Genomic DNA, 25441 nt, shown 5'->3' on the forward strand with positions numbered 1-25441 from the left:
TTGTCCAGGGCGAATAACATTACTAGAGTTGGCATGAGGGTGTTTCAGTAACCAGTTGGTGTACCTCCAGGTGTTTGGGTACCTGTATGACAGAAAGTCCATCTTGCAGGCACATTCCTATATACTCTAGTTCGGACACTTATTTGCCTGTATTCTAATAACCTCCCAGTGTCAGATATATCCAGGGATGTGTGGGAAGGCACCCCGGTGCTTTTCAGTTAATTTTTTTCTTTAGAAATCTACTATGATGTGGCTGTTTATGACTTAAACTTTTGGTGATTTCTATACATTTTTTTTACTGTTATCCCTTAGGGTAGTAAATTCTATATAAAAAAATATGATATATAGATAAACTTAACTTTCTTAGGCTCTAAAAGTATTTTCTGCAGCCCCATCACTCCACCCATTTCCTCTCTTTTTTCCTGACTCACTGTACTCACAGGCCTCATTCATAGCACATTCCAGCCACTGACTACATCAGAGCACCTCAGACCCCTGCCCCATCTTGTTAGTCCCCATCAGGCCCTCTGAGGAAATGCCTCTGTGTTCTGACCAAACTGTGTCTTCAGGCCTCCAGTCTCTTCAGCCTCAGGATCTAGAAAGGGGAGACTTCCTGGAGGAAAGGGCTTGCACAACTTAGAGAAATGGAGTGGGAAGGACCCCTCTGGCCCTTCAAGCAGAAAGAAGATGTAGTCAGGAACTTCAGGCATTATAACAATGAAAAACTTGTCAGATCTGAGTCTGTTTTATTTCCCAACTTCTGGGGATTTTTGTCTTCCTTCCTTTTGTTGTTTGGCTTCCCCTCTTCCTGAAGCATCTACAAGCATGCACTCAAAACACGAGGAAGCTGTGAAAGACTGGCCTTGTCTAAAGCCAGTAGACAAGGAGGATTTACATCAAATACAGTAGCTATTAGAGATTGTAAAGGCTCATGAAGAAGGTAAAAGTTGGGGTGCCTATAGAATAAAAAGTGGAAAATAGGAAAGCCAGCTTGGAGCTGAGGAGGGATCTGAGGAGTGATCCCAGGAATTAACTGGTGCAAGACCCTTGTGCTTCCTGACGTTTTGTTCCTCAGTCCTTTTCACCTCAAAGCATCCTGTCTGGATGTAGCTGGTTTTGTTCTGTATCTCTGCAAGATCCTGACTAGAAGTCCACTGATTCTTCCATGAGTCAGTATCCCTTTGGTTTTTGTTCCATGGTAGGGCTTTAGGATTTGTTTAGGGTTACAATTTCTTCTTGATGACATAGAGTTATCAGGGTATTAGTCTTTGTATAGCTGTCATTCCTTTTATTAAAGTTGGGAGTATTAGATGGTTCATATGAAATTTTTTAAATTTAATTTAATTTTAATTGGCTGGTTTTGTCTTCTAGGCCTATATGTATTTTAGTTCTCCACAGTTCTAGGTATAGTCTGATGAAAGACAAGAAACAGCTGGTAAAATAAACCATGTTGATTTCCATCTCCTGTCTGTTAGCTAGGATTACTTGATAGAAGAGATGGAAAGGCTTGGGCAGCAGATTATTTGGGGATTCTGGGCAGGGCCCTTATTTTGTTCTGCTCGGCTTTTTGGATATTCTGTGGCTGTCGGCCCAGTTAAAAGCTATGTATAGACAGACATCATATTGCTCTGTCTCTCTCATATTTCTGTGCACACAGATGTTTGATGGTTGTTGAAAGAATTAAGATATAGGTGCTGCAGGACCAAATAAGAGATACTATTAAAATACAGAAGGTTTAAATCAGAGCTCTTTTGCAATGCATTTCATGTTTTTTAAGGAACCAACTAAGCAATTTTTCATTACTTCTAAAACATCTGAGATAACCATGAAAGGGCACTAGTAAGGGTGTATGTCTGTGTTTGTTTTTTTTTTACAATCTTTTTTTTGTTTTTTTTTGGTATCATTAATATACAATCACATGAGCAACATTGTGGTTACTAGATTCCTCCCAGTATCAAGTCCCCACCACATACCCCATTATAGTCACATCCATCAGCATAGTAAGATGCTATGTAAGCATAGTAAGAGTCACTACTTGCCTTCTCTTTGCTATACTGCCTTCCCCATGCCCCCACCCCACATTATGTGTGCTAATTGTAATGCCCCTTATTCCCCTTCTCCCTCCCTTCCCACCCACCCTCCCCATTCCCTCTCCCTTTCGCAACTGTTAGTCCATTCTTGGGTTCAGTGAGTCTGCTGCTGTTTTGTTCCTTCAGTTTTTGCTTTGTTCTTATGCTCCACAGAAGAGTGAAATCATTTGGTACTTATCTTTCTCCACCTGGCTTATTTCACTGAGCATAATACCCTGTAGCTCCATCCATGTTGTTGCAAATGGTAGGATTTGTTTTCTTCTTATGGCTGAATAATATTCCATTCCATATACCACATCTTCTTTATCCATTCATCTACTGATGGACACTTAGGTTGCCTACATTTCTTGGCTATTGTAAATAGTGCTACTATAAACATAGGGGTGCATATGTCTTTTTGAAACTGGGCTACTGCATTCTTAGGGTAAATTCCTAGGAGTGGAATTCCTGGGTCAAATGGTATTTCTATTTTGAGTTTTTTGAGGAACCTCCATACTGCTTTCCACAGCGGTTGAACTAGTTTACATTCCCACCAGCAGTGTAGAAGGGTTCCCCTTTCTCCACATCCTTGCCAACATTTGTGTTTCTATTTTTTTCTATGTTGGCCATCCTAACTAGTGTGAGGTGATATCTCATTGTGGTTTTAATTTGCATTTCCCTGATAATTAGCGATGTGGAGCATCTTTCATGTGCCTGTTGGCCATCTGAATTTCTTCTTTGGAGAAGTGTCTGTTCATATCCTCCACCCATTTTTTAATAGGGCTTTTTGCTTTTTGGGTGTTGAGGCGTGTGAGTTCTTTAACAAATATATTCTCCCATACTGTAGGTAGCCTTTTTATCCTGCTGATGGTGTCCTATGCTGTACAGAAGCTTTTTAGCATGATGTAGTCCCATTTGTTCTTTTTTTTTTAGATAATTATTTTTTATTGAAGGGTAGTTGACGCACAGTATTACATTACATTAGTTTCAAGTGTACAACACAGTGATAAAACCATTTGTTCTTTTTTTATTTTGTTTCCCTTGCTCAAGGAGATGCATTCAGGAAAAAGTTGCTCATGTTTATATTCAAGAGATTTTTGCCTATGTTTTCTTCTAAGAGTTTTATGGTTTCAGGACTTACATTCAGGTCTTTGATCCATTTTGAGTTTACTTTTGTGTATGGAGTTAGACAATAATCCAGTTTCATTCTCTTGCATGTAGCTGTCCAGTTTTGCCAACACCAGCTATTGAAGAGGCTGTCATTTCCCCATTGTATATCCATGGCTCCTTTATTGTATATTAATTGACCATATATGCTTCTGTTTATATGTGGGCTCTCTAGTCTGTTCTATTGGTCTATGGGTCTGTTCTTGTGCCAGTACGAAATTGTCTTGATTACTGTGGCTTTGTAGTAGAGCTTGAAGTCCGGGAGCGTAATCCCACCCCCCTCCCCCCTCAGCTTTATTCTTCCTTCTCAGGATTGCTTTCTCTATTTGGGGTCTTTTGTGGATCCATATGAATTTTAGAACTATTTGCTCTAGTTCGTTGAAGAATGCTGTTGATATTTTGATAGGTATTGCATTGAATCTATAGATTGCTTTAGGCAGGATGGCCATTTTGACAATATTAATTCTTCCTATCCATGAGAACAGTATGTGTTTCCATTTATTCATATCTTCTTTAATTTCTCTCATGAGTTTCTTATAGTTTTTATAGTATAGGTCTTTCACTTCCTTGGTTATTTTTATTCTTAGGTATTTTATTCTTTTTGATGCAGTTGTGAATGGAATTGTTTTCTTGATTTCTCTTTCTGCCAATTCATCGTCAGTATATAGGAATGCAACAGATTTCTGTGTATTAATTTTGTATCCTGCAACTTTGCTGAATTCAGATATTAGATCTAGTAGTTTTGGAGTGGATTCTTTAGGGTTTTTTATGTACAATATCATGTCATCTGCAAACAGAGACAGTTTAACTTCTTTACCAATCTGGATGCCTTTTATTTCTTTGTGTTGTCTGATTGCCGTGGCTAGGACCTCCAGAACTATGTTGAATAAAAGTGGGGAGAGTGGGCATCCTTGTCTTGTTCCCGGTCTTAAAGGAAAAGCTTTCAGGTTCTCGCTGTTAAGTATAATGTTGGCTGTGGGTTTTTCATATATGGCCTTTATTATGTTGAGGTACCTGGCCTCTATACCCATTTTGTTGAGAGTTTTTATCATGAATGGATGTTGAAGTCTGTGTTTTTAAAGAAGAGAGATTTGATTTTGACTCATAAAATTAACTTAAAATACTTTTCCCCCAGTAGCTACTAAATTGCCATTCAGAGAAATCTCTATGGGAAACCATTATTATGTGCATATTTGTTTCATCATTATGCAGTTATCTTTATGTTAGCCTCTTCAATTCATGTATCATGTCCTCTGCCTTGAAAACACTTTATTTAAGAAGTTGTTACTCTAAAGAAACCAGCTGTATAGTGCCATTATCAGTCATTTACTTGTTCAGAGCAATAAGAAAGAAGAAATCAAGCTACTATAACAGTTAAAGAACAATTTTAAATAAATTTTAATTTCCCATTCTTTGAAAAAGGAGTATTGGGAGCTTCATTAGTGTATATTTATAAAGACTAGTTAATGCTTTAAGGAAAACCATCTTATTGGGAAGTCACAATTCAGTATCTCATTTCTTTTTTGTGTCTGACATTTGTTTAAGTCATCTTAATTTTTAAAAATGTATTAATCTGTACTTTAAATTTAGTTTCCATTAAAAGTAATACTCTTTTTTGGTTGTGGCCAGTGTCATAGAGAAAACAGAGACAGTAGTTAAAGCAGTAAGAACAGATTATATTTAGGACTACTGAAATAAAGGAAAAGAGAACTTAGTTTAGAACAGAACTCAGTTCTGAATACAGAGTGGGCAAGTGGGGATTTATAACCAAGGGGTGGGAGGTGTCAGTGGATGGAGATTTACTTAGAGGCAACATTGGGTTAAGGGGGTTCTGGCTAACCTGGCCTAACAGGATTCTTACAGAAGACAGGCCAGGTGATTGTACATCATATGGGGATGGTGGAGGAGGGCAAACTGGATAAGACAGCAAGAAAGATCAGATAGCAAGGGGGGAGCAGTTCTCGTTGAACTTAGCCGAGTTTTTGCTAAAACTGGATTCTACAAGCAATTGCACAGATGGGCCTGGAACAAGATTCAGGAGACTGAATAAAGTTTGGTTAAGCAGAGAATCAATGGCACTACATAGAAGGGATTAATATTTGAGAGAAGTTTTATTGTATTTATTAAAAATATTATTTAGGTGGATAATAAAATTTTCATTAATGTTATTTAAAATAATCACCCAGAGAAACAAAAAATCCAACATTTTTTTTTTGCCATTCCCCTAGGAAACAGTTTTCTGTTTATTGAGAAGAGATTCTTATAGTGTGAGGTCCTATAACACTATAGAATGAAGTTGAAAATAAGGGCCTTGCTTATTGTTTTTTATAGTTAAGCATGCAGCTTTTATCCCTTCTATTTTTGCTTTCAGAGAATTCACAATGGCAGAAATTGAGCACTTTGTAGATCCCAGTGAAAAAGACCATCCCAAATTCCAGAATGTGGCAGATCTCCACCTTTATTTGTATTCAGCAAAAGCCCAGGTCAGCGGACAGTCTGCCCAGAAAATGCGCCTAGGAGATGCTGTTGAACAGGTAAGTTTCCAAAGGTAATTTAATTAAGATTATACCTATTCAAATATAATGAATTATAATAAAAACTTAATAAATTCTGTGTACCAAATGACAAAATATTTTATTTTAGCAGTCATTTTATTTTTTTATACAGTATATGTTTTTATGCAGTGTTTATTGTACACTATCATTACTGGGAGGAAATTACCTGAGCATGTTAAGTTGTGGGCCACTGGGGCTAATGAAAAAAATGTTCAGTGGAACACTTGGAAGAAAGGACTTGATTTGAACTGTGCTCCCATCAATCTGACTTTTAACAATATGGACTACTTTTGGGAAGACATTTTGACTCAGAAAGCAAGCCTCTGGATTTTAAAGTCTTCTGTATTACCCGTAGCAATTAGGATAAAGTCTTGTGTATAATAGAATTTCTCCACTTATTTGCCTGGAGAAATGAGTGAGTGAAAACTTCCTAACAGTAGGTGCTGCCCAATAATGGAATGAATTGCCCTGGGAACAGTGAGCTTCCTGCCCCTGCAAATATTCCAGTAGTGGCTTGGTGGTAACTTCTCAGCTATTTTGCAGAGAAGAGCTCTGCAGTGGGTAGGAGATAAAGCTAGGTGATTTTTAAGATCCTTCCAGTACTAAAATTTTAAGATTGCATATACTATGGGATACACAAATATCAGTGGTTAAGAATACTTTAAAATCCCCTCAACACGCCTTACTAGTTTTGTTAAAATTCAGAAGGAATGTATTTGCCATTCCTTTGGATCATTATTATGAATGGCATTTTAGTACTGTTTTTAGAAGATATGAGGCATTAGGCTGAATTTTTGCTGACCATACAGTGAGTATGGTAGAAGATTTTTAATCACTCCATTGTTATCATCTTGTTAACTTGACATTAACCCCTTTAAAAACAGCCAGGATCACATGCTGGGTATTTGAGATTGTTCTGAAAGCTAAATAAATTTATTACCTTATGTTTCAAATATTTTTCAGTAGATTATGAGTAACTCAATGGGAAGTGGTACATTAGCCTTCAAAAGTGTTAATGTTTGTATATTTTCCTTCCACCATGTTTGCTTACTTATTTATTTACTTACTTGTTTGTTCATTTATTTTTAGGGTGTGATTAACAACTCAGTATTAGGCTATTTCATTGGCCGGATCTATCTCTACCTCATCAAAGTTGGAGTATCTCCGGATAAACTCCGCTTCCGACAACACATGGAGAACGAGATGGCGCATTATGCCTGTGACTGTTGGGATGCTGAATCCAAAACATCCTATGTAAGTAGAATGCCATGAATTTTAGTATGTGATTTTCACAATGTTCATGTAGAAGCATGGATTTCAAAATTCCTTTTTTGTGTGCTTTACATTGGAGTGGAATGAAAAGAAAGAGGTCTTTTCCTGAGCAAAAAAGGAAAAAAGCCATTGTCCCCTGCTCTCTTGTAAGGGGAGGGCTACTCTTACATCTCAAGAACCCTTTGTAGACTTTGGTGGCTTTTAAGAGAGTGACAGAGTGTGCGTGCGAGTGTGCATGTGGTGGGGGTGGAGAAGGCCAGTGGTGGGGCAGTGCTGGTGTGTCTGGTCCTGGGTGGGCGATGTAATTGGTAATACCCTGAGTGGAGCTAAGGTGGCCTTCCTGCCAGAGCCCAGCAGAGGTTGGAAATGGTGGTGGGGTTGAGTAGAGAAAGTCACAGAGCTCTTAAAGAGCTAGTTGATAGATTTTGGGGATACACTAGTAGATTCTGATCTCTTGTTTAGGGAGCTACCTTTTCTCAAATTATGTGTATTTAATAGTATAAACTTCCCTTTCCGTCTATTAGCTGGGATTACTTGATGGAATTGATGGAAAGGCTTTGGCAGCAGATTATTTTGGGATTCTGGGCAGGGCCCTTATTTCGTTCTTCCTTTCTTTTTGGATGTTCTGATGCTTTCAGCCAATGAGAGTAATAAGTGTGTTTATCTGTTGTCTTTTTAGGGCTGGATTGAGATTGTTGGATGTGCTGACCGTTCCTGTTACGACCTTTCTTGTCACGCGCGAGCCACCAAAGTCCCACTTGTAGCTGAGAAACCTTTGAAAGAGCCCATATCCTTTCTGGTCACTTCAACAACTTAGGACTGAAGTATAAACATCTTGGAAGTGGCTAAGTCCCAAGTCTATACCTAGTTCTATGGAAAAGCTAAGATGTTTTGGTATTTTGGTAACACTTATTTAAACTTATTATTTTACCTGCCTCATTGGTCTTTTCTTACTCTCTTTACCAATAATCTGACATGTCCCATTCAGTGTTTGGTCCTTAAAAGAACATTCAGAAAAATGCTCTGAGTGTCTTTCAGGTTGTTGACCAGTTTTCCTTAGCCATCTCCAAAATGCATTTCTCCACACCTACATGCCCTTTAAATATAGGTTACTTGTGGAACAGTTTCTCTGTTAAAAAAATACTTTCTCTATTTTATGGTAGATGGAGTAATTTAGCCCCCTTGATCTGTAATTCAGCAAAGTAGAAATTCCTTCCTTTACCAGTCAGTGAATCTGTGGGCTAGGCCAGTGATAGGCAACAGATCCTGTTCTGTTTGGGACATTTAAGAAATGAATAAATTATGAGAGGTTATTATGCTGTGTATCAGGTTAAATTGCTGATTAGGTCATATCCCTTTTGTCTCACTGTAACTTTGAAAAAGTCTCTACTGACTGTGTTTACTTATTTTGAGTGAGGTGTCTGAGTTTGTGGGTGGTTGTTTCATCTTGCACTTGAAGTCACTATAAACAGGTGTAGTTGCTTTAAGTCAATGACTGATCATTCTCAAGATCATTCCCAAAATACCGAGGCAGTTCTATACTTTTGGATTCCTTGACTACTTCATACAAAACAGTCAATATTGTTCAGTTTGAACCCAATAAGGGAGCAGTTGGTAAGGCATATAAGAAGGATGCAAAGCTGGTGATGGAGTATCTTGCCATTTGTGATGAATGTTACATTACAGAAATGGAGAAAATACTGAATGAAAAAGGGTAAGAGTTAAGATGTGTACTTTTATATAGGCTCCAGTTAGATAGGCCCTCTCTGCCAGGTTCTGAAAGTTAGGGTGAGATTAGTTTCTTTAGAAATTTTTTGCAGGGAGGTACTGTTTCTTGGATACATTTAAAGGACTGTGTTTGCTGAGATCTTGCCATGATAGCCTGGAAATAGATTTGAGATGGACTGTAAAGATCTTTCTTAGAGGAAGAGACTTGTCCAAGTTAGTGACTAAGGAAGGATTAGAATCCTGTCTCTCAAGTCTGTGCTCTTTTTTTGAGTTTTAGAGTGGTTGCTGTAATTTTTTTCAACAATAAATATAAATACAATAGAGAAGAATAAAGGAATACAAAGTCCGGCACTAAACAATGTAAAATTTGCTATGTCTGGCAAACAATAGAAAATTTCTAGGCATATGTAAAAGCATGAAACTGTGACCCATAATGAGAAAAGTCAGTCCAAAAAACACCCAGAAATGACAAACATGATGGAATAAATACATAAGGATGTTAAAAACAGTTATTATAAGTATACTTCATATACTCAAGGATGTAAGGGAAAACATGAGTGTATCAGGTGAGAAATGGACATATATATTTAAAAAGAACCAAATGGAACATCTAAGGGCAATATCTCAAATGAAAATTCACTGAATGGGATTAACAGTAGGTAAAACACTACAGAAGAAAGATGGCTGAACTTAAAGACATATCAATAGAAACTATCCCAAATGAAGCATAGGAAAAAAGACTGGGGGAAAAAAGTGTCCATGTGAGGCAGTCTAATGTGTAACTGGGAGTCAGAGGGTGTACAGGGAAAAATATCTGAAGATATATACAGTAGGTGAAAATTTCCCAGATTTTATGTAAACTCTAAATCTACAAATTTGAGAAGTTTAGCACCAAGCAAAGAACACACAAAGAAAGCCTCATGAAAGCACATCAGAGTCAAATTGAGGAAAACAGATAATGAAGAGAAAAATCTTTAAAGTAGCCAGGGGAAAAAGTCTCATTACATAAAATGGAGTAAAGATAAGAATGATCAAAGTTCTTGTCAAAGACTATGTAAACCACAATAAAGAGCTTACAGACAAAAATACCGTACCCTGCAAAAGTATCTTTAAAAAATGAAGAGAAAGTACCTTCGGACAAACAAAAGCTCAGAGAATTCATTGCTGTAGACCTATACAAGAAATGTTAAAGGAAGTTCTTAAGGCAGAAGTTCGAAAGTTTAGATCTATGCAAAGAAATTAAGAGCTCAAGAAATGATAAATATATGGATGAAGATAAATGACATTTTCTTTAATTTATTTAAAATGATATCTCAATTTCTTTAAAAGATAATGGATTGTTTAAAGCAAAAACAATAGTAATATATTATGAAATTTATAATGTATAGATGTAAAATGTATGCCATCAATAGCCCAAAGGATGGGAGCAAAGAATTGGGAACACAGTATACTGTTGTAAGGTACACACAGTATGTATAAAGTGGCATAATGTTATTTGAAGGTAGACAATGATAAGTTTTAAAGAGTACATATAATGAACTCTAGAATAACTACCTGGGAAAAAAACAAAACCCAAAGCGATATAACTATAAACCAGTAAGGGAGATAAAGTAGAATAATAATAAATACTGCAGAAGACAGGTAAAGAGGAAAAATGAACAAAGAACAGATGGGACAAATAAAAAACAATTTGTGAGATGGTAGATTTGAACTCAATAATATTGATGATTACATTAAATATAATTATCTAAACACTTGAATTAATAGCCATTGATTGTCAGACTTCTTAAAAATTCAAGACCAATTATATGGTGTTTATAGGAAAGTCACTAATTGTAATGCACAGATAGGCTTAAAAGGATCAAACAAGATTTTGCTTACAAACAAATCAAAATTGTAGGATGGCTATAATATAAATGTAGGATTCCTTTATTAATCAAAGTAAACTTTAGAACAAGCAAAATCACAAGGGACAGAGTTGCATTTCATAATTTAGTGGGATCAGTTCATCAAGAAGGCATATCACTTCTATGTATGCAGCTAAAAACAACCTCAAAATATATAAAGCAAACTTGACAGAACTGAACGGGAAAATGAACACCACCATAGGTATAATTGGAGATTTCTGTGCTCTCTCACTAATTGGTAGAGCAAGTAGACAAAACAAAATCAGTAGGAATCCAAAGATATAAACACTATTAATCACCTTAATTTCCAGTTATAGAATACCTAAAACCAGAGAGTATATATACGTTTTTTAAAGTGCTCTTCAAACGCCTTTCATACTGTTTTTTTTGTACAGCCCTCCAGCTAAGAATGAGTTTTGTATTTTCAAAGAGTTGTTTAAAAAGCACAGAATATAAGAGACTGCATGTGGCCTGCAAATACTAAATACTTCATGTCTGGCCATAACTTCTTTCCCAGAAAGTTTGCCCATCTGTGTCATAGATGTTAGGCTAAGTGGAAGAAGTTTTACACAACAGATTATATACAAAACTCCACGAAAGAAATCTAGTTCATAGTGATAGAAGCACATGAGTGGTTAAAAGAGAACAGACTCAGGGAACCTTAGAGGTGCTGGTGCTTGCATGTGTATACACATTTGTCAAAAGAGCTTTCAAAAGGTGAACTCTCTTAAATTGAAGATATAGTTATTTATTTTAGAAGAAAAATGTTAAACATTTCTGGTCTCCCAGAATTAGCATCTCTTTATGCTAAAACAACATCAAATCCCACTAAAATGGACATAGATCCCTACTTAGGTAGTCTCCACAAATAAGACAGTTTCCTGTATTAATTATTCTCAAGTAAAGACTATCTCCTTGCTCAACTTTCTTTGGTAACTTACCTGCTCTACATTTACTATTCTCACAGAGAATATATATGATTCTGTTTATGTAATGGAATCTTTAATGCACATACATACAAATTTCAGACAGAATAGTAAAAAATGGGGAAAAACCATTCCTATGATGCATGAGATTACCAATACTAGAAAGTAGCTAAGTACAGTGTCGTGTGCCAACTATACAGCTTCAAGGACAACCACTTGAGGGCTCTCTTTTCCCAGTAATGAGTTGCTTGTGAGACTAGACAGATCCAGGTGGATCTTCATAATGTGAGGAAATACCTTGTATACTGAGATATGTGTGTTACGTGAAGCACCTTATAAATGTGAATTCTTATAACTGAACCGGAATGGGCATATCTTGGGATAGGAACATAATGCAGTCAATGATTTGGGGGAGAAGAATATTTTATATTGACATCAAACAGAATCATTAAACTTATTTTAAGCTGATCTTCAACATAAGTGTCAAAGTGTATTTTGGAAATAGTGTGGGCACCTCCTGTAAGATGTCAAGTTGGTTATTTTTACATTTATTGGGACAATAATGAGCACAGTAGCCTTCTTCCCAGCAGGTCTGTTTCTGACTGATTTATTGTACTTTATTCTAAGAATATTTAAGAAACTGTTTTTGTTTTTACTTGATCTCAAAACCAAAGGAATTAGCCACTAAGTCACTTGTGGAATTTTATAAAACTAGTCATATTTTTTATTGAATCCCAGTATACTATTTGGTTAGAATAATACTTATTATGAAATAATTTAAATTTGACTTCAGCTGTTATATCTGGATAGTTGACTAAGTTGTATTACACTTAAAAACAGTTTAGCAATCTGTAAAACTCCTTTAAATGAAGGTTTAGGGTTGCATGTTTTCATTAATGTATTATGTATCTTGTTACTTTGTAGGGAATTCACTATTGAAACTGAAGGGAAAACATTTCAGTTAACAAAAGACATGGTCAATGTGAAGAGATTCCAGAAAACATTACATGGTATGTTTGTAAAAATAATTACAAACAAAAAAATATTGTTTCTCCTTAAAAATTTTAAGTTTTATAACCATTTTACAGAACATTAGTAGAGGAAAAATAAATCTTTAATGCCATAACCCTAAACCTGATGAATATGTTTAAAGCATTATCTTGGGACTTTTTTTTTTTAAACATAGCTGCACTCATACTGAAGAACACTTCATAATGCCACCTTAAATTTTCTATGACCTGAGGTACATTTGAAGAATATCTCTGATTAAAAACATCTTTTTTTTTCATTTTAGGGAAAAGTCCTTTGTTTTCTAAGCAAAAGTGGGAACTCACTCCTGTCTTTTTTTCAAATTAACCTATTAAAAGTCATTTTAATTCATGATCCTCCATGCTTTTTCAGAAGCCAAAGAGATGGTTATTTTTTATAGACAAATCTATGAATTGGGACATGAAGATTTGGGAGCATATACGAAGGATGCTCATCATTAACTGTGGCCTAACTGAAGCTTCTGGAAAGGGAGAGTAGTGGGTATTTGGAAGCTGCCAGTGAAGAGAGCAGGCCTACTGTTCCATTTGTGGGCTGTCTTGTGGCCAGGCCTGAGTGAGGTGTAGACGCAGGCCGGCGGTCTAGGAGGAAGCAGGGATCCTTCGTGCACCAGGGCCTTGCAGCCCTGCCCTGGCAGCTGGCTGGGAGCTGTACTTCACCTCTGCTCAGATGCCTCAGAAGGAGAGGCAGGAATGTCTTGACAATATTTCTAAAAATTTATTCTTCTTGTCACAAGACAAGAGAAATACTCTCTCTTTTCTTCCACATATGTGAGGTTTTGCTTCTGGTTATCCCATTTCCCTTCAAACACAAACTCTCCAAGGTTAGGGTCAGTTACCTTAGACCTGGGTAATGCTTAGCAGTGCTTCCTTTTGGATAATAAGTAATAATGGATTCATTTTCTATGTATCCCACAAGAGCAGTCTCACCCAGGGGAAGAGCTTTAGGGTCCCTGGTAAGTGTCTTTGAGTGCTGATCCCTGAACAGACTTCTCTAAGGGCCTCTTAACCTGAGAACCTTGGAGAGACAATGGCAGTAACTTGACGCTCTAAGATAGCAAGATAAAAAGTAAAACACAAACCATGTGATGCTTGTCGGAAGTAGGAATTATTTTTATTAATTTTGCCAGCTATGGTGGTAGATTTTATTTTTTTATTTTTTTTTTATTTTGGTAGTAGATTTTTATTCCAGCAAAATCTTACAAAAGCTCTAGAGTTTTAATGCTTTCTGCAAGGCAAGGTAGATGATAGAGTATAGCTGCTGTTCATAGCTTACCACCTGGGGAGAGAATACCCTGGTACCTTGTTTCATTTTTATGCTATATAAACAAAGAGTTAAATTTGGTGAATTTTTTTTTCACTCCAACTTTCTTTTTAAAGACATCTTATTTTCTACCAGCAAGTAGTTTTAGAAATGTTCTGATTTCTTTGTCCTGATGTACAAGATCAATCAGAATCCATCTAGAATAGAGATATTTCTTATGCTAATAAGAATTGTTTAGAGAAGGCCTGAAATGCATTCTGTGGGGTTTTAGAGAACACTATTGAATATCTGTCTTTTTTGCAGTGGAAGAAGTTGTTCCGAATGTAATTGAACCCTCCTTTGGCCTTGGCAGGATCATGTATACAGTATTTGAACATACATTCCATGTACGTGAGGGAGATGAACAGAGAACGGTAAGTTGTCTAGGGTAGTGTGCTGGTCTCTCAACAGTGTCAGAGAATTAAATTTACTGAAGTACATTAATAGGACTCTGGAATGATCAGTTCGTTGCTGTTGACTGTAATGCTCTAGTGCTGGGAACACTCTTCTTTACTTAACTGTTCACAAAGCAAAGCACTTTCTTATGTTGTCTCTTCCAAGCTTTAGGATGTGGAGGTTATTTTAGATGCCATCGTTTCAGTTGCATGGTGCTCTCTATTATGATACAAAAACATTACTCTGGGGGAACTATTTATATTGCATCAGTGAGAGAATGGTATTTTCTCACATTTGATGGAATGGATATGCTCACGTTTTCAGGAAATTGGGAAGGAGGAGATGGCTCAGAATTTAGCCAAACCAAGTAACTATCGATGCACTGATAAAGCATTAAAGGGAACCTTCTCAAACTGTATAAACTTGTCTGGGGTACTTTTGCAGTAAAGTTGTAAATTCCTAGGTCCTCACAAGATACTGATTTACTAGGTCTGAGACACAGGGATCTATAGATTTTTTTTGTAAGAACCTCAGGAGATTCCAGTATGGGAAGCTGACAGATGATCAACTGAGCAATGGAATTTGGGCATTCAAGCACTGCTAAAGATAAATGTTTATAAGAAGTCTTTTATCAAGGCCCACAGCTTTCTTGTATCTCTGATGCTTCTGAATCACTGCCCCATGCCTTCTACTTTATCTCTTCATTCTGCCTTTACTTCACCTTTCTCACCTTGCCTCTGCCTGCAGAGATTAGTACTCCTTTAAGTTATAGGCACAGATTTCTAGGAAAAGCAATCAGAATAAGAATGGCTAGAGATGAGAGATAGTGTAAGTCAATTAGTTGAAAGAAACATTCTTACCTGAATGACCATTCTAAAGCTGAGAGTGTCTATCAGGTGAACATCAACTCTATAGTTCTTTTAGGACAGTCAGCCTTGAAGAATGGACTGATGAGTTGGTGCCAGTATTTTAAAAAGCCCGATATACTGTTAGTAATATGTAGCTAATGAAGTTTCAGTTTTATTCTCTGCCAGAAAGTTGTGTGTTCATTTCCTGCATTCAAGAAACAACTTTTCAGTTGTTCAACAGATAATCAGAACATGGGCTATGCACCAGGCATGCAAACATGAGGCATGGCTCTTCTTGAGGAATGATGACATACATAATGAATGTGTTCCTTTTAGAAGCCAAGTTTGCTTCAAGCTTTCCCTGCTTATTTTTCTAATAAAAGGTTGCTAAAAAATCTTGTAGCTGTTTCTTTGAATCTAACAGGATTGATATAATTAGAGTTTTAATAGAACTTTCATAAGAGCTAAGCAAGAATAAATTAGTGTTTTATGAATTCTGTAGAGTCCCATCAAGAAGAGAAATTTGATTAGGTTGTGGGAAGCCAAACATGTTTCTAAATTATTAACATACAGTCCCTCAATCCATTTTCCTAATAAATTTGGTATAAAAACATTGCTACCGAGATGAAAAAATTATTTTTCTATAAAGGCAGGTCCCCACTTCTTTTTCACATTTAATACATTATCACAAGATGGAGGAGAGCAGTAGAATTCTGAATGTTCTGTGAGTCTGGCAGCCAGGTTTGTGGAGCTGAGGGTTACTCATAGTGAGCTAGTCATTGTTGCTTGGCATTAAAGGTTAGTTAGGCTTTTGAGGGGTAAACTCGAACCTGTGTCATTATTTTTATGAGACCTATTCATTCTGAGTTCTACATTCTTACCTTCAAGTGAACCTTTTGTACAAATATTAAGAACTGTCTTCAGCTGTCATTTCCAACCCAGAATGGTAGACGAGTTTGCCTTCAACAGAATGACTTTATTTTTTTTTAAATTTCTGAGTAAGTCTGAAACTTATTTCAGGAACAGTTTAGGAGGGCTTTACTTTTCAGTATAGGTATACAGAACATCTTTTTTGTTTAATGCTATTTCTTTTGGACATATACTTGTGAGCTAGTTAAACTTTTCTCTTTTACTTGTTCACTGAGACTCATAGATCCTTCAGCTGTCTGAATCTCTTAAAGGACAGAGTGGTATTTTGTTTTTGGCATCACCATTCATGTGATGATTTGTAGGGACACTCTTTAGGAGTCTCCACAGAGAGAGGTAAGGCTTTTATGTGGTACCAAAAAATGACCGTCTTAGAGGTAGCTTTCAGAATGCACTTATGTCATATCACTTTGCTACAACAGACCTGTGAAGTAAGCAGAGTCAGTGGTAAAGACCTACTTTTCAGATGGAGAAACTAAGGTCCAGAGAGTTCGGGTGCACTGAGTTGGTCCAAATTCAAAACTGAACACAAAATCTTTCTCATTCTGATTCTGGTTATCTTGCTTTTGTTCTTTTGTCACACTGCTTTTCATATCATATTTCCTGGTATTTTTGATAATGAAGTTTAGACATTAATTTAGATCTTTATAAACTAATGTATTTGGATTTCTTTCCCTTTAAACCATCCAGTTCTTCAATTTCCCTGCCGTAGTAGCTCCATTCAAATGTTCCGTCCTTCCACTGAGCCAAAACCAAGAGTTCATGCCATTTGTCAAGGAATTATGTAAGTAAATCAAATTGAATAATCTCCAGGAAAATACTCTCAAGTACACTGAATCTTAGGAAATGTGTCTTTTCTCTTCCTAGTAAAATACATACTGCATAAAGAATAACTCTAAGTGATTTAAGCCTCTGCTCTTGTTTCTACGAGAGTATGCTTGCTCTGCTCAGGATGTTTCCTCCTAGCATTTGACTGAGTTGAGGTGGGACCTAAGTCAGATTTAATACATCCTTGCTTCTGCTATTGAGCTTGGTTGGAAGCTCATTTCATCAGGGGAACCCTGTGGGGTGTAACAACCCCGGGGGCCGGACAGCCACTGGACCCACAGCACTGCAAGGGATCCTAGTGGTCATCTGGTGTGACCCACTTATTTCAGAGCTGCGAAATGGGAAGAGTTCCTTTGCTGCTCAGGGTCATGCCAGTGGAGGTGGTGGAGTTGGGACTGGCCTCGTGGCCTTAGCTTTTAGTCTGATACTAGTTCCCCTGTAGCTGTTTGACATGTAGGTTGGAGTGAGGGGTTGGGCTCCCCCAAATGACTTAGTAAGCTTTGGGGACTTTTCTTCTTTTCTTTCTCATGCAACTGTAACTTAGGGTCTCTTTTGTCTTAGTCCCTTTTATAAGTTTCCTGAGTTTGTATTGCAACATTTAGATGACATTGGGGCTTTCTCCTTTTTTTAATTTTTAATTTGCTAATCTTGGGTAGCGGAAGCCCTGACCAGGAACAGCGTCTCTCACAAAGTAGACGATTCCTCTGGGTCTATTGGGAGACGCTATGCCAGGACTGACGAGATTGGCGTGGCTTTCGGCATCACCATTGACTTTGATACGGTGAACAAGACCCCCCACACAGCAACTCTGCGGGACCGAGACTCCATGCGGCAGATAAGAGCAGAGGTGGCTGGCCTTCTCTTTGATGTTTTTAGTTTTAGAAATATGTACTGGTTCCTTCTGATTTGAGTTGGATTTTGTTGTATGATAGTCCCTTTCCTTTATTTTTTTTTATTTTTAATTTTAATCATAAGCTTGTATCAGACAGAGCCCAGATTTCCAAATCCCCTTAGTTTAATTATGAAAATATCCATTAACACTTCTCTAATATTGTATAGCCATTTGGATCACTGTGGGCTCATTCTCCAGCAGTTTGCTTTTAGAGTTGTTTGTTTATTTGGGCAAGAGAAATATGATCCCAAGTGGTGGTTACCATAGTTTCGTGAGCAAGCTTAAGCACTATGACCTGTATATTTCTATATAAATATATACATGTGTATGTTTAAACTTTTCCATGTTAACCCATTCAAAACAGCAAATAGTATTTCAGTAATTTTACTTAATGGGAAGGAAATTATAGAGATGGGAAAAGTACAGAAGGTAAAGGAAAGAGTGGCCACTTTAATTGACAACCACCTGACTGATTTATTCATTTGGAGGAGGTTTTTATTTAGAGTGCCTGTTATGTGCTTGGCTTAATACAGAGAGTTAATAGTAGGGAAAACAGAAGTAAAACTGCTTTTTTCCAGAGGAGTGTTTAGCCTAATTGACAAATCACATTTCTGGCTTGTCTTCTTACAAAACCAGATCTAGTTACTCTGGACCTACATGCCCATCTGACAGTGGTTCTCAAAGTGTGTTCCCCAGACCAGCAGTATCCACATCACCAGGGAACTTGTTAGCTGAGCCAGTCTCCACTCCAGACCTACTGGATTGGAAACTGGGGTGAGGTGGGGGGCTGGAGGGAAGACAGTGGACAAAACTGTTCAAGGAGACCTCTAGATGATTCTGACGCACACTCAAGTCCGGGAACCTCTGCTGCAGGGCAGCCAGCATCTGGCTGTGCTGAGGAACAGCTGGTCTCCTAATCTGGGGCTCTCCAGTTTGCACGTCTCCCCTGCTCCCCTCACTCATGTTACCTGGCAGACCCCTGTTCTAAGGGTTACATTTAATACACATGAAATTCAGGTGACACAGAGACAATTAGGAAAGGCTTTGTGGATGAATTGAGTATACAGGGGAGCTGGCAGGCATCCTGGACTGGAAGAAAAGCGTGAACCCAGGCCTGAGAGAGAGGGGAGTGTGGTTGAGTAAAGAGGCTTCAGGGGGAGTGGAGAAACATTCTGCAGGGACTAGTTTGTAAGATCTTTTCATTATTTAGACACTGATTGCCTCTGTAAGGCTGCCTGAGCTCAGGGTGGATCTCTTTGAGGATCTGATCAAGCTGGTGATTCTTGGGCTTCTCTTCCTTTGCCCCAGGTCTCTGAACTGCCCAGTGTAGTCCGCGATCTGGCCAATGGCAGCATCACGTGGGCCGATGTGGAGGCCAGATACCCTGTCTTTGAAGGGCAAGAGACTGGTAAAAAAGAAGCAATTGAGGAATGAGGACCATTCCAGCACCTTTGAGCACTTGGCCTAATAAAAGAGTAACTCCTGTCCTGCTCACCTCACCAACAAACAGCATCACAGGTGCTCCGGGGACTGCGTTTCATCCTCAGTGGCTGCCGGATCTGTCTTCCCAATTAAAGTTGAAGGAATTCTGAACAACCTATAATCTGTTTGCTCATGTTTCCATGTTTACAGAAAAACTGTCCCTCCTATCGTTGGGAAGACACAGTCATGGCTTACTGTTAAACACAATTCATTTATTTTTAAAAATGTAAAAAATACAGCTGTATTGGGGTAAAACTAGATACCATAAAATTCTCCTGTTTTAAGTGTACAATCCAGAGATGTTTAGTGTATTTATAAGAGTTGTGTAACCACTACCACAGTCCAACTTGAGAACATTTCCATCACTCCAGTAAGACATCTCAGGCACCTGTGCATCACTCCCCATTCCAGCCTCAGCCCTAAGCAACCACTTACCTACTTTCTGCTGTATAGATTTACCTTTTCTATTTTTTTATCTTTTTCTGAGAAAGAGATGCATTGTGCTGAAGAGGCAGCCGTCTCTAAAGCAGGCGGAACATCTGGGAAAAGCTGAGCCTGGGGATGGGGTGGCTGAGCAGTGATGGCAGCACGCTGGCGTGATGTGAGGCTGCCAGCCCTAAAGTTCTGCTGACAGGTGTCTGCCCTGCAAAGCCTCCAGGATGGGGGTGCAGTGACAGGAGCCTTCTCTTTTAAAGTAGGCGAGCTTGTACTAATTTGAACAATTCTTTATTTGTAGAATTAAGATTGTCTTGTGCCCCAACTTCCTCTCGGACAGTATAGGGGAGGACAGGGGTGATCTCCAGGTTTTCCTTTGCCTTGGTTTTGGAGAGCAGTTGAAGTAGTGAACCCCTGAGGAATTCTCTCATTTTTTCTCATTTCTGATGATGCTTCCCATAGTATCTTACATAGATATTCAATAAATAGACTTTGGATGAGTCTTGAATTTTTGAACAAACCATTTGGGGAGGAAAACCTTTTAGTGAAGCCTATCCCTGTTCTGCCGGGTGCTTTTTAAAGCATTCATTATTAAATTAGAAGGAACTAGATTTTAAATAAATTGAGTTTTTATTTTCCAGGGATTCTTTTCACCTAAGATACATTATAATATAGCCCTTAACTTGGTATATGTTCTAGCTTTCTCCCACTGGGTCTTGGGAGTCTTGTCTTCATCCTGTTTACTTCCTCCCTTTTACAGAAAGTACCTCCATAAGAAATCACCACCACCTCAGACATGGTCACAAGCTCCTTAATAGGAAAAGATGCATGAAATGCCTAGTGGGCTCTACCTACTTTGGATCGTGAAGGGATTAGAGCCAAACAAAGGTCTCTTCACTCTTCATTGACGAGCACATGTGTCCTGAGTTCAGTACTGGATGTTAATTCTGTGAGCCCTTCTCTGCCCCTTCCCCTAGCAACAGTGCATGGTTTCTTCTGAGAGAATATCCACCGTTTCGGACATAATGGGTTACATGAGGGAGAAGGCAGTCTGACAGCAGAGTGCTCAGGTGCCCTTTGTGCCAAATGTGCTTGATCCTCAGCACAAGCAGGTAAAGAGCCATTTTCTAAACAAGGATGCCAGGGCTTTTCTAGTTTGATGCTCTGTGAGGCCTTTTTTATTACTTATGTATTTGTATGTATCAAACGGGGCTAGCTCAACAAAAGCTAGACAAATAGCATGACTCTCAGAGAAATTACTCCTGTTTATCACTCTCCCCAAAAACAGGGATGGGGAAGAGTCAGATTCTAACTGGTTTCTGTGGAATGTACATAAGAATACAGTAGTTTCTTTAAAACTTAGGTTGTCATTTGGGGCATTCAGTCAAGTACATCAGGGAGTTATATCCAGAGAGGTGGTCTGTGCCTGACTTCTGCAGGGCTCCAGAACCTTACTATTGCTTAACAGCTCATAAGAGTAAAATACTGAATGTAGGTGGATGTTCCAGAAAAGAAATTCATTGCCCAGTCTTATAAATATAGAAATAATCTCACTAATTGTGTGAGATAGTACTGAGATGTCAGATGGCCAAAGTTCTTTGTGACGACTTGCAGAATTATTTTGTTCAATAAATCACTTGAAATAGATTCATTCTAGACCTTTATTTACTGTTCCCTCAGCCAGAATAAACTTACGGTAATGGTAGTGACTGTCTTAGCCAGTGGAATCTATTCATGAGAGAACCGGATGTCCTGGAAATAAATCCAAATTATCTCTGGATATAGCTGCACTTAAATTACCCTCCCATTACCAGGGAAACTTAATCTGTGTCTCTTGGGTGGGGCTAGGATAGGTTTCCAGAGCAGTGCTAATACTAAGGAGGCTTGCACCAGCATCTCTGCAGCTAGTCTATGTTTAAGGCAGGTTTATGTTTGTTTTGTTTTGTCCACTGGCCAACACCACAGTGAAATTTAAGTGAAGAATCAGTAAGTGAATGGATGAATAATTTTGCTGTGCCTCAAAATTCACCTCTTGTTGCCTCTTCAATAATTCTGGGTTATTGGGCTGCCTCTAAGCAGTAATTGTATTAAGATCATGTGGATGGAATTAATGTCTCTTGCAGAAACTGGAATGTAAGTCAGGAGCTTGGCCAGGAATTGCCTGAGAGCAGTCTGCGGCCCCACCCTCCTGCCCAGGAACTCCTCTGCTGGTGACCTGCGAGTCTCCCAGCTAGATGGCATATCTTCCTTTCATGTGAAAGGACACCTTTTTTTTTAACCTGTTGCAACAGTAAAACATGTTAAGGCAGCAGTTCTCAACCCTGGCTGCACACTAAAATCACTTAAGCTTTAAGAAATACTCATGGCTGTGTCCCCCCTCAAACTGATTTGATGAGTTTCTCCAGACTGGACCTGGGCATCAGGATTATTTTGAAAACATCTTAGGTGAACCACTGGTATAACACGCCCTCAGCTCAAGCTGTAAGGAGCCTGAACCCAACCTGCCACCACCTGCCAAGTGGAGAAGGGTCTGCTGAGGGAAGGGTTTTTTTGGACAGTAAGAGATCAAGTTGTCAATGCCAAAGTTTCCAGAAAAGATTAATTTTTATTGGGCATTATTTTCGTGTTACTCTTCTGAGATGACTGTAAAGTAAATGTGCTCTCACACACCCTAAGCATTTCTACAGTGTGTCTCCTGCTTCCCTTGTGTGGTGTTGGGGGATGAGTTCCTCTTCTCTGCCCAGTAGCACAGCCTGCTCTGCTTCCTCAGAGACTTCAGTGACGTTGTAGCACTGTGTTTATAGGCAGAAAGACACATCTGTTGGGTGCCTACATGTGTCAGGCTGTTTATTAAAAGGCCTCCTATGTATTATCTGTTTTCACCCTTACAGTGACTTAAATATATCATTATTGTCCTTTTACATAAAAGGAAAAGAAAGCCGAGTGTTTTTAGGTTCACTCAGCTAGTAGAGGGCAGAACCAGTTTTGAACCAAGTTCAAAGTAAATGATCACATCACACTATGCTACCATCTGTGTTTTCCTAGCTTCTGCCTTTTGTAACTAGGGATGAAGGTGACTTCAGAAAGAGGGCTTTGAAGGGTCTAGAAAATCTTCCCGTTAAAAAGAGAAGTGCTGCAGGATATCCAGCCTCAGTGAATGAGGCAATCCCCATGTTCTCTGATAGCAGTGGGATCTTACTTTCTCAAATGTAGGGAAAGCTTGAGCTCTCACAATCAAAAAGGCTGACCTTGAGCTGAGAGTCATCTGAATTACTCAGAATCTTGGAGTTGGCTTGTGGCTAACTGGACAGGCACTTCTGTGTTTTAAGGGATGGGGACTGGAGAAGACTGCTAACTTACTTCCTGTCCTTGTCAATATCCTAACTGTGCCTGCCTGAGCCACACTCAATCACTTACTCTACAGTTTACAAGGAAATTATTACTGGTATATAACTTTGCCCTACAACTCAAAACCTTTCCTCTTGTCCCACACTGGAGTTTGTCAAAGCAGATTCACAGCCAGGTTAGGGAGTCTACTTATATCAGCCATGAGTTACTTCAAGAGAAGCTATGTCTATGGATCTCTCCTTCAGGAGGGTGTTACTAACACTAGAGAGGAAGATGAGAGGGCGCAAGAAGACTATTCATAGGTCCCTTGTTAGGCTGTAGAACTGTTTCTGACTCCACACACCAGTTTCTGTCCTCAACCACTGATTTTGCTTAATGCCCTATTTCTTCCTTTTCTCTCCTTTCCTCTTATCCCTTCTCTCCTCCCCTCTCCTCTTCAGCCTTGGGTCATCTTCCTGATTTAATCTCTTGTCCATTATGCAATATTAGCTCGTTTCGGGTATTTTCCACAAGGCACATGCAGTTTTTACTTGGCATCAGGAGGTTTTTTTCAGAGCACACCTATTTGCCTTGAAACCTAGATTTACCAAAACCATTTAGGCATCATTTGTGAAGCCATTTAAGAGTTTCCTACCCAGACTAGAGCATGTGCCAGAGAAGAGCACGGTCTGGGCAGCTAGGGCAAACCTGTATGCAGCTGTATGTAGTATGCACAGTTCTGCAGGCGCACTGAGAGATCTGTTACAAAGGAACCACAGGGCCCTTGCTTGGAGCGGGGAACGTGAGCTGTCACTTGAGTTCATTTGGTCCTTTTGCTACTCTCCTTGAGGGCTGGTTTCCTTTTCTGAAGGCTGCTTGAATAGAATGATTTTGGTGTTAAGTAAGTCTGTCCATAAACAGCTGACTAATATGTCTTTCCCCCTCATTCTTTGGAGTTACCATCAGCTGGTTGAGAGGGAAGCTCCTGTTCTTTGCCTGACTTCTCTGTACTTGTTGATAGTTGGATTCAGAATCTGCAACCATTTTCCTGCCCAGCGTCTTTTCCTGCTGGTGTCATAATAGTTTGGAGGCTGACATGTACACGTGACACTACAGGTGGTGGTACCTTGGGAAATTTGTGTAATCAAAACTGATAATCCTTTACCATTAAAGAAACTGAGATGTTCTTATTTAAAAAGAAAGAAAGAAAGAAGATAAACCTCCATCAGCAGAGCTTCAGCCTATGGATCTGTGTTGGGCTCACTAGAGTGACTTGCTCTTGCATTATGTGAAAAAGGCTGATGAACAAGCCATTTCTGGCTTGATTTTTTTTTTTTTTTTTAATGAAATCTAAGGCCACTCCAAGTTGGCCAGAAAGGAAATTGCAGAACGATAGCCCTGGGCACTGGTTGGAGAAGCCTCAATCCTGGGTTGTGTGAGATTGGAGTTCAAAAAGTAAGGGGTCTGTTTGATCTAGCAAATGTGCACTGGCTGTCTATTCTGTGGGAGCCCCAATTCTGTGTATTATGTGTTGTGCGTGGGGGCAGTGTAGTTGAGATGACCTGTAGGGGATTCCTCAGAGGGGGTTGTCACTCCTTTTAGAGTGTTCTCTACTATTGCACCATTGTAAATTTTCTTGCCACATGAATTTCTGAACCCATTGCTCTCCTGAAAAGGGTTTCCCTTTGAGAATGTGAACTTCAAAGAACCTTGTATCTAGTGAGACAATTAAACAAGCAGGTGTGGGGCTTGAATGCAAGCAGTGGGATTTCAGTTTCCCTGGGTGATCTTGCTGGATGTGGGGGGGTGGGGCTGGAAACTCTGTGCAGGAAATAAAGTGGATCCCAGTTCTGACTCTTCTAGAATCTAGCTGTGATAGCCCTGTTCTAACCCTCCCAGCCTCTGTCCCAGGCCCCATCCCAAGCCTGAACCTAATGAAGTTTCACGAGCTTGAAGCTGGGAAGAGGGAGCCCTTCCTTCTCTTTGGGAGCCAAAGCTCTTTGCCCCCTTCTTTCAACGTCCAGGACTTGGTGCACAAGTGGAATTTTTCCAGCCATTTTCTGCATTTGTTAGGTCTCAAAGCTCAGTCACCAACAATTAATGCAAAAGCAGTTATGCCACATAAAACAATTTAGGCTAATTAGAACTTTTTCTTGGCTCTTCAAAGCCCACTGTTCTGCATCTGAGTGTGAGTTAATTGATAGTGAGATTAAACAGTGAGATTGTGGGAAACAAATAAAACTTCTGATGAGTTTAAAAAAAATATTAACAATCTTTTTAAAATTGAGACCAGACCTTCCATTTTTCTTTCTTTTTTTTTTAATTGACAGATC

General features: G+C 38.8%; 1 protein-coding gene across 1 annotated transcript in view; it reads left to right on the top strand.

Moving 5' to 3' along the window:
• GARS1 (glycyl-tRNA synthetase 1) overlaps positions 1–21428 on the top strand; it is a 41705-nt gene extending 20277 nt beyond the window's left edge. Inside the window, exons 9-17 of the mRNA XM_036897337.2 lie at positions 5608–5770; positions 6881–7045; positions 7743–7850; positions 8632–8777; positions 12549–12634; positions 14238–14347; positions 16835–16928; positions 17629–17819; positions 19173–21428. Of these exons, the coding sequence (XP_036753232.2) occupies positions 5608–5770; positions 6881–7045; positions 7743–7850; positions 8632–8777; positions 12549–12634; positions 14238–14347; positions 16835–16928; positions 17629–17819; positions 19173–19298 (1189 nt within the window). The 3' untranslated portion in view covers positions 19299–21428. The remainder of the gene's footprint in view (positions 1–5607; positions 5771–6880; positions 7046–7742; positions 7851–8631; positions 8778–12548; positions 12635–14237; positions 14348–16834; positions 16929–17628; positions 17820–19172) is intronic.
• The last annotated feature ends 4013 nt before the right edge of the window (positions 21429–25441 follow it).

This window comes from Manis pentadactyla, chromosome 7 (assembly GCF_030020395.1).
Source record: "Manis pentadactyla isolate mManPen7 chromosome 7, mManPen7.hap1, whole genome shotgun sequence".
In the NCBI taxonomy this organism is placed as follows: Eukaryota; Metazoa; Chordata; class Mammalia; order Pholidota; family Manidae; genus Manis; species Manis pentadactyla.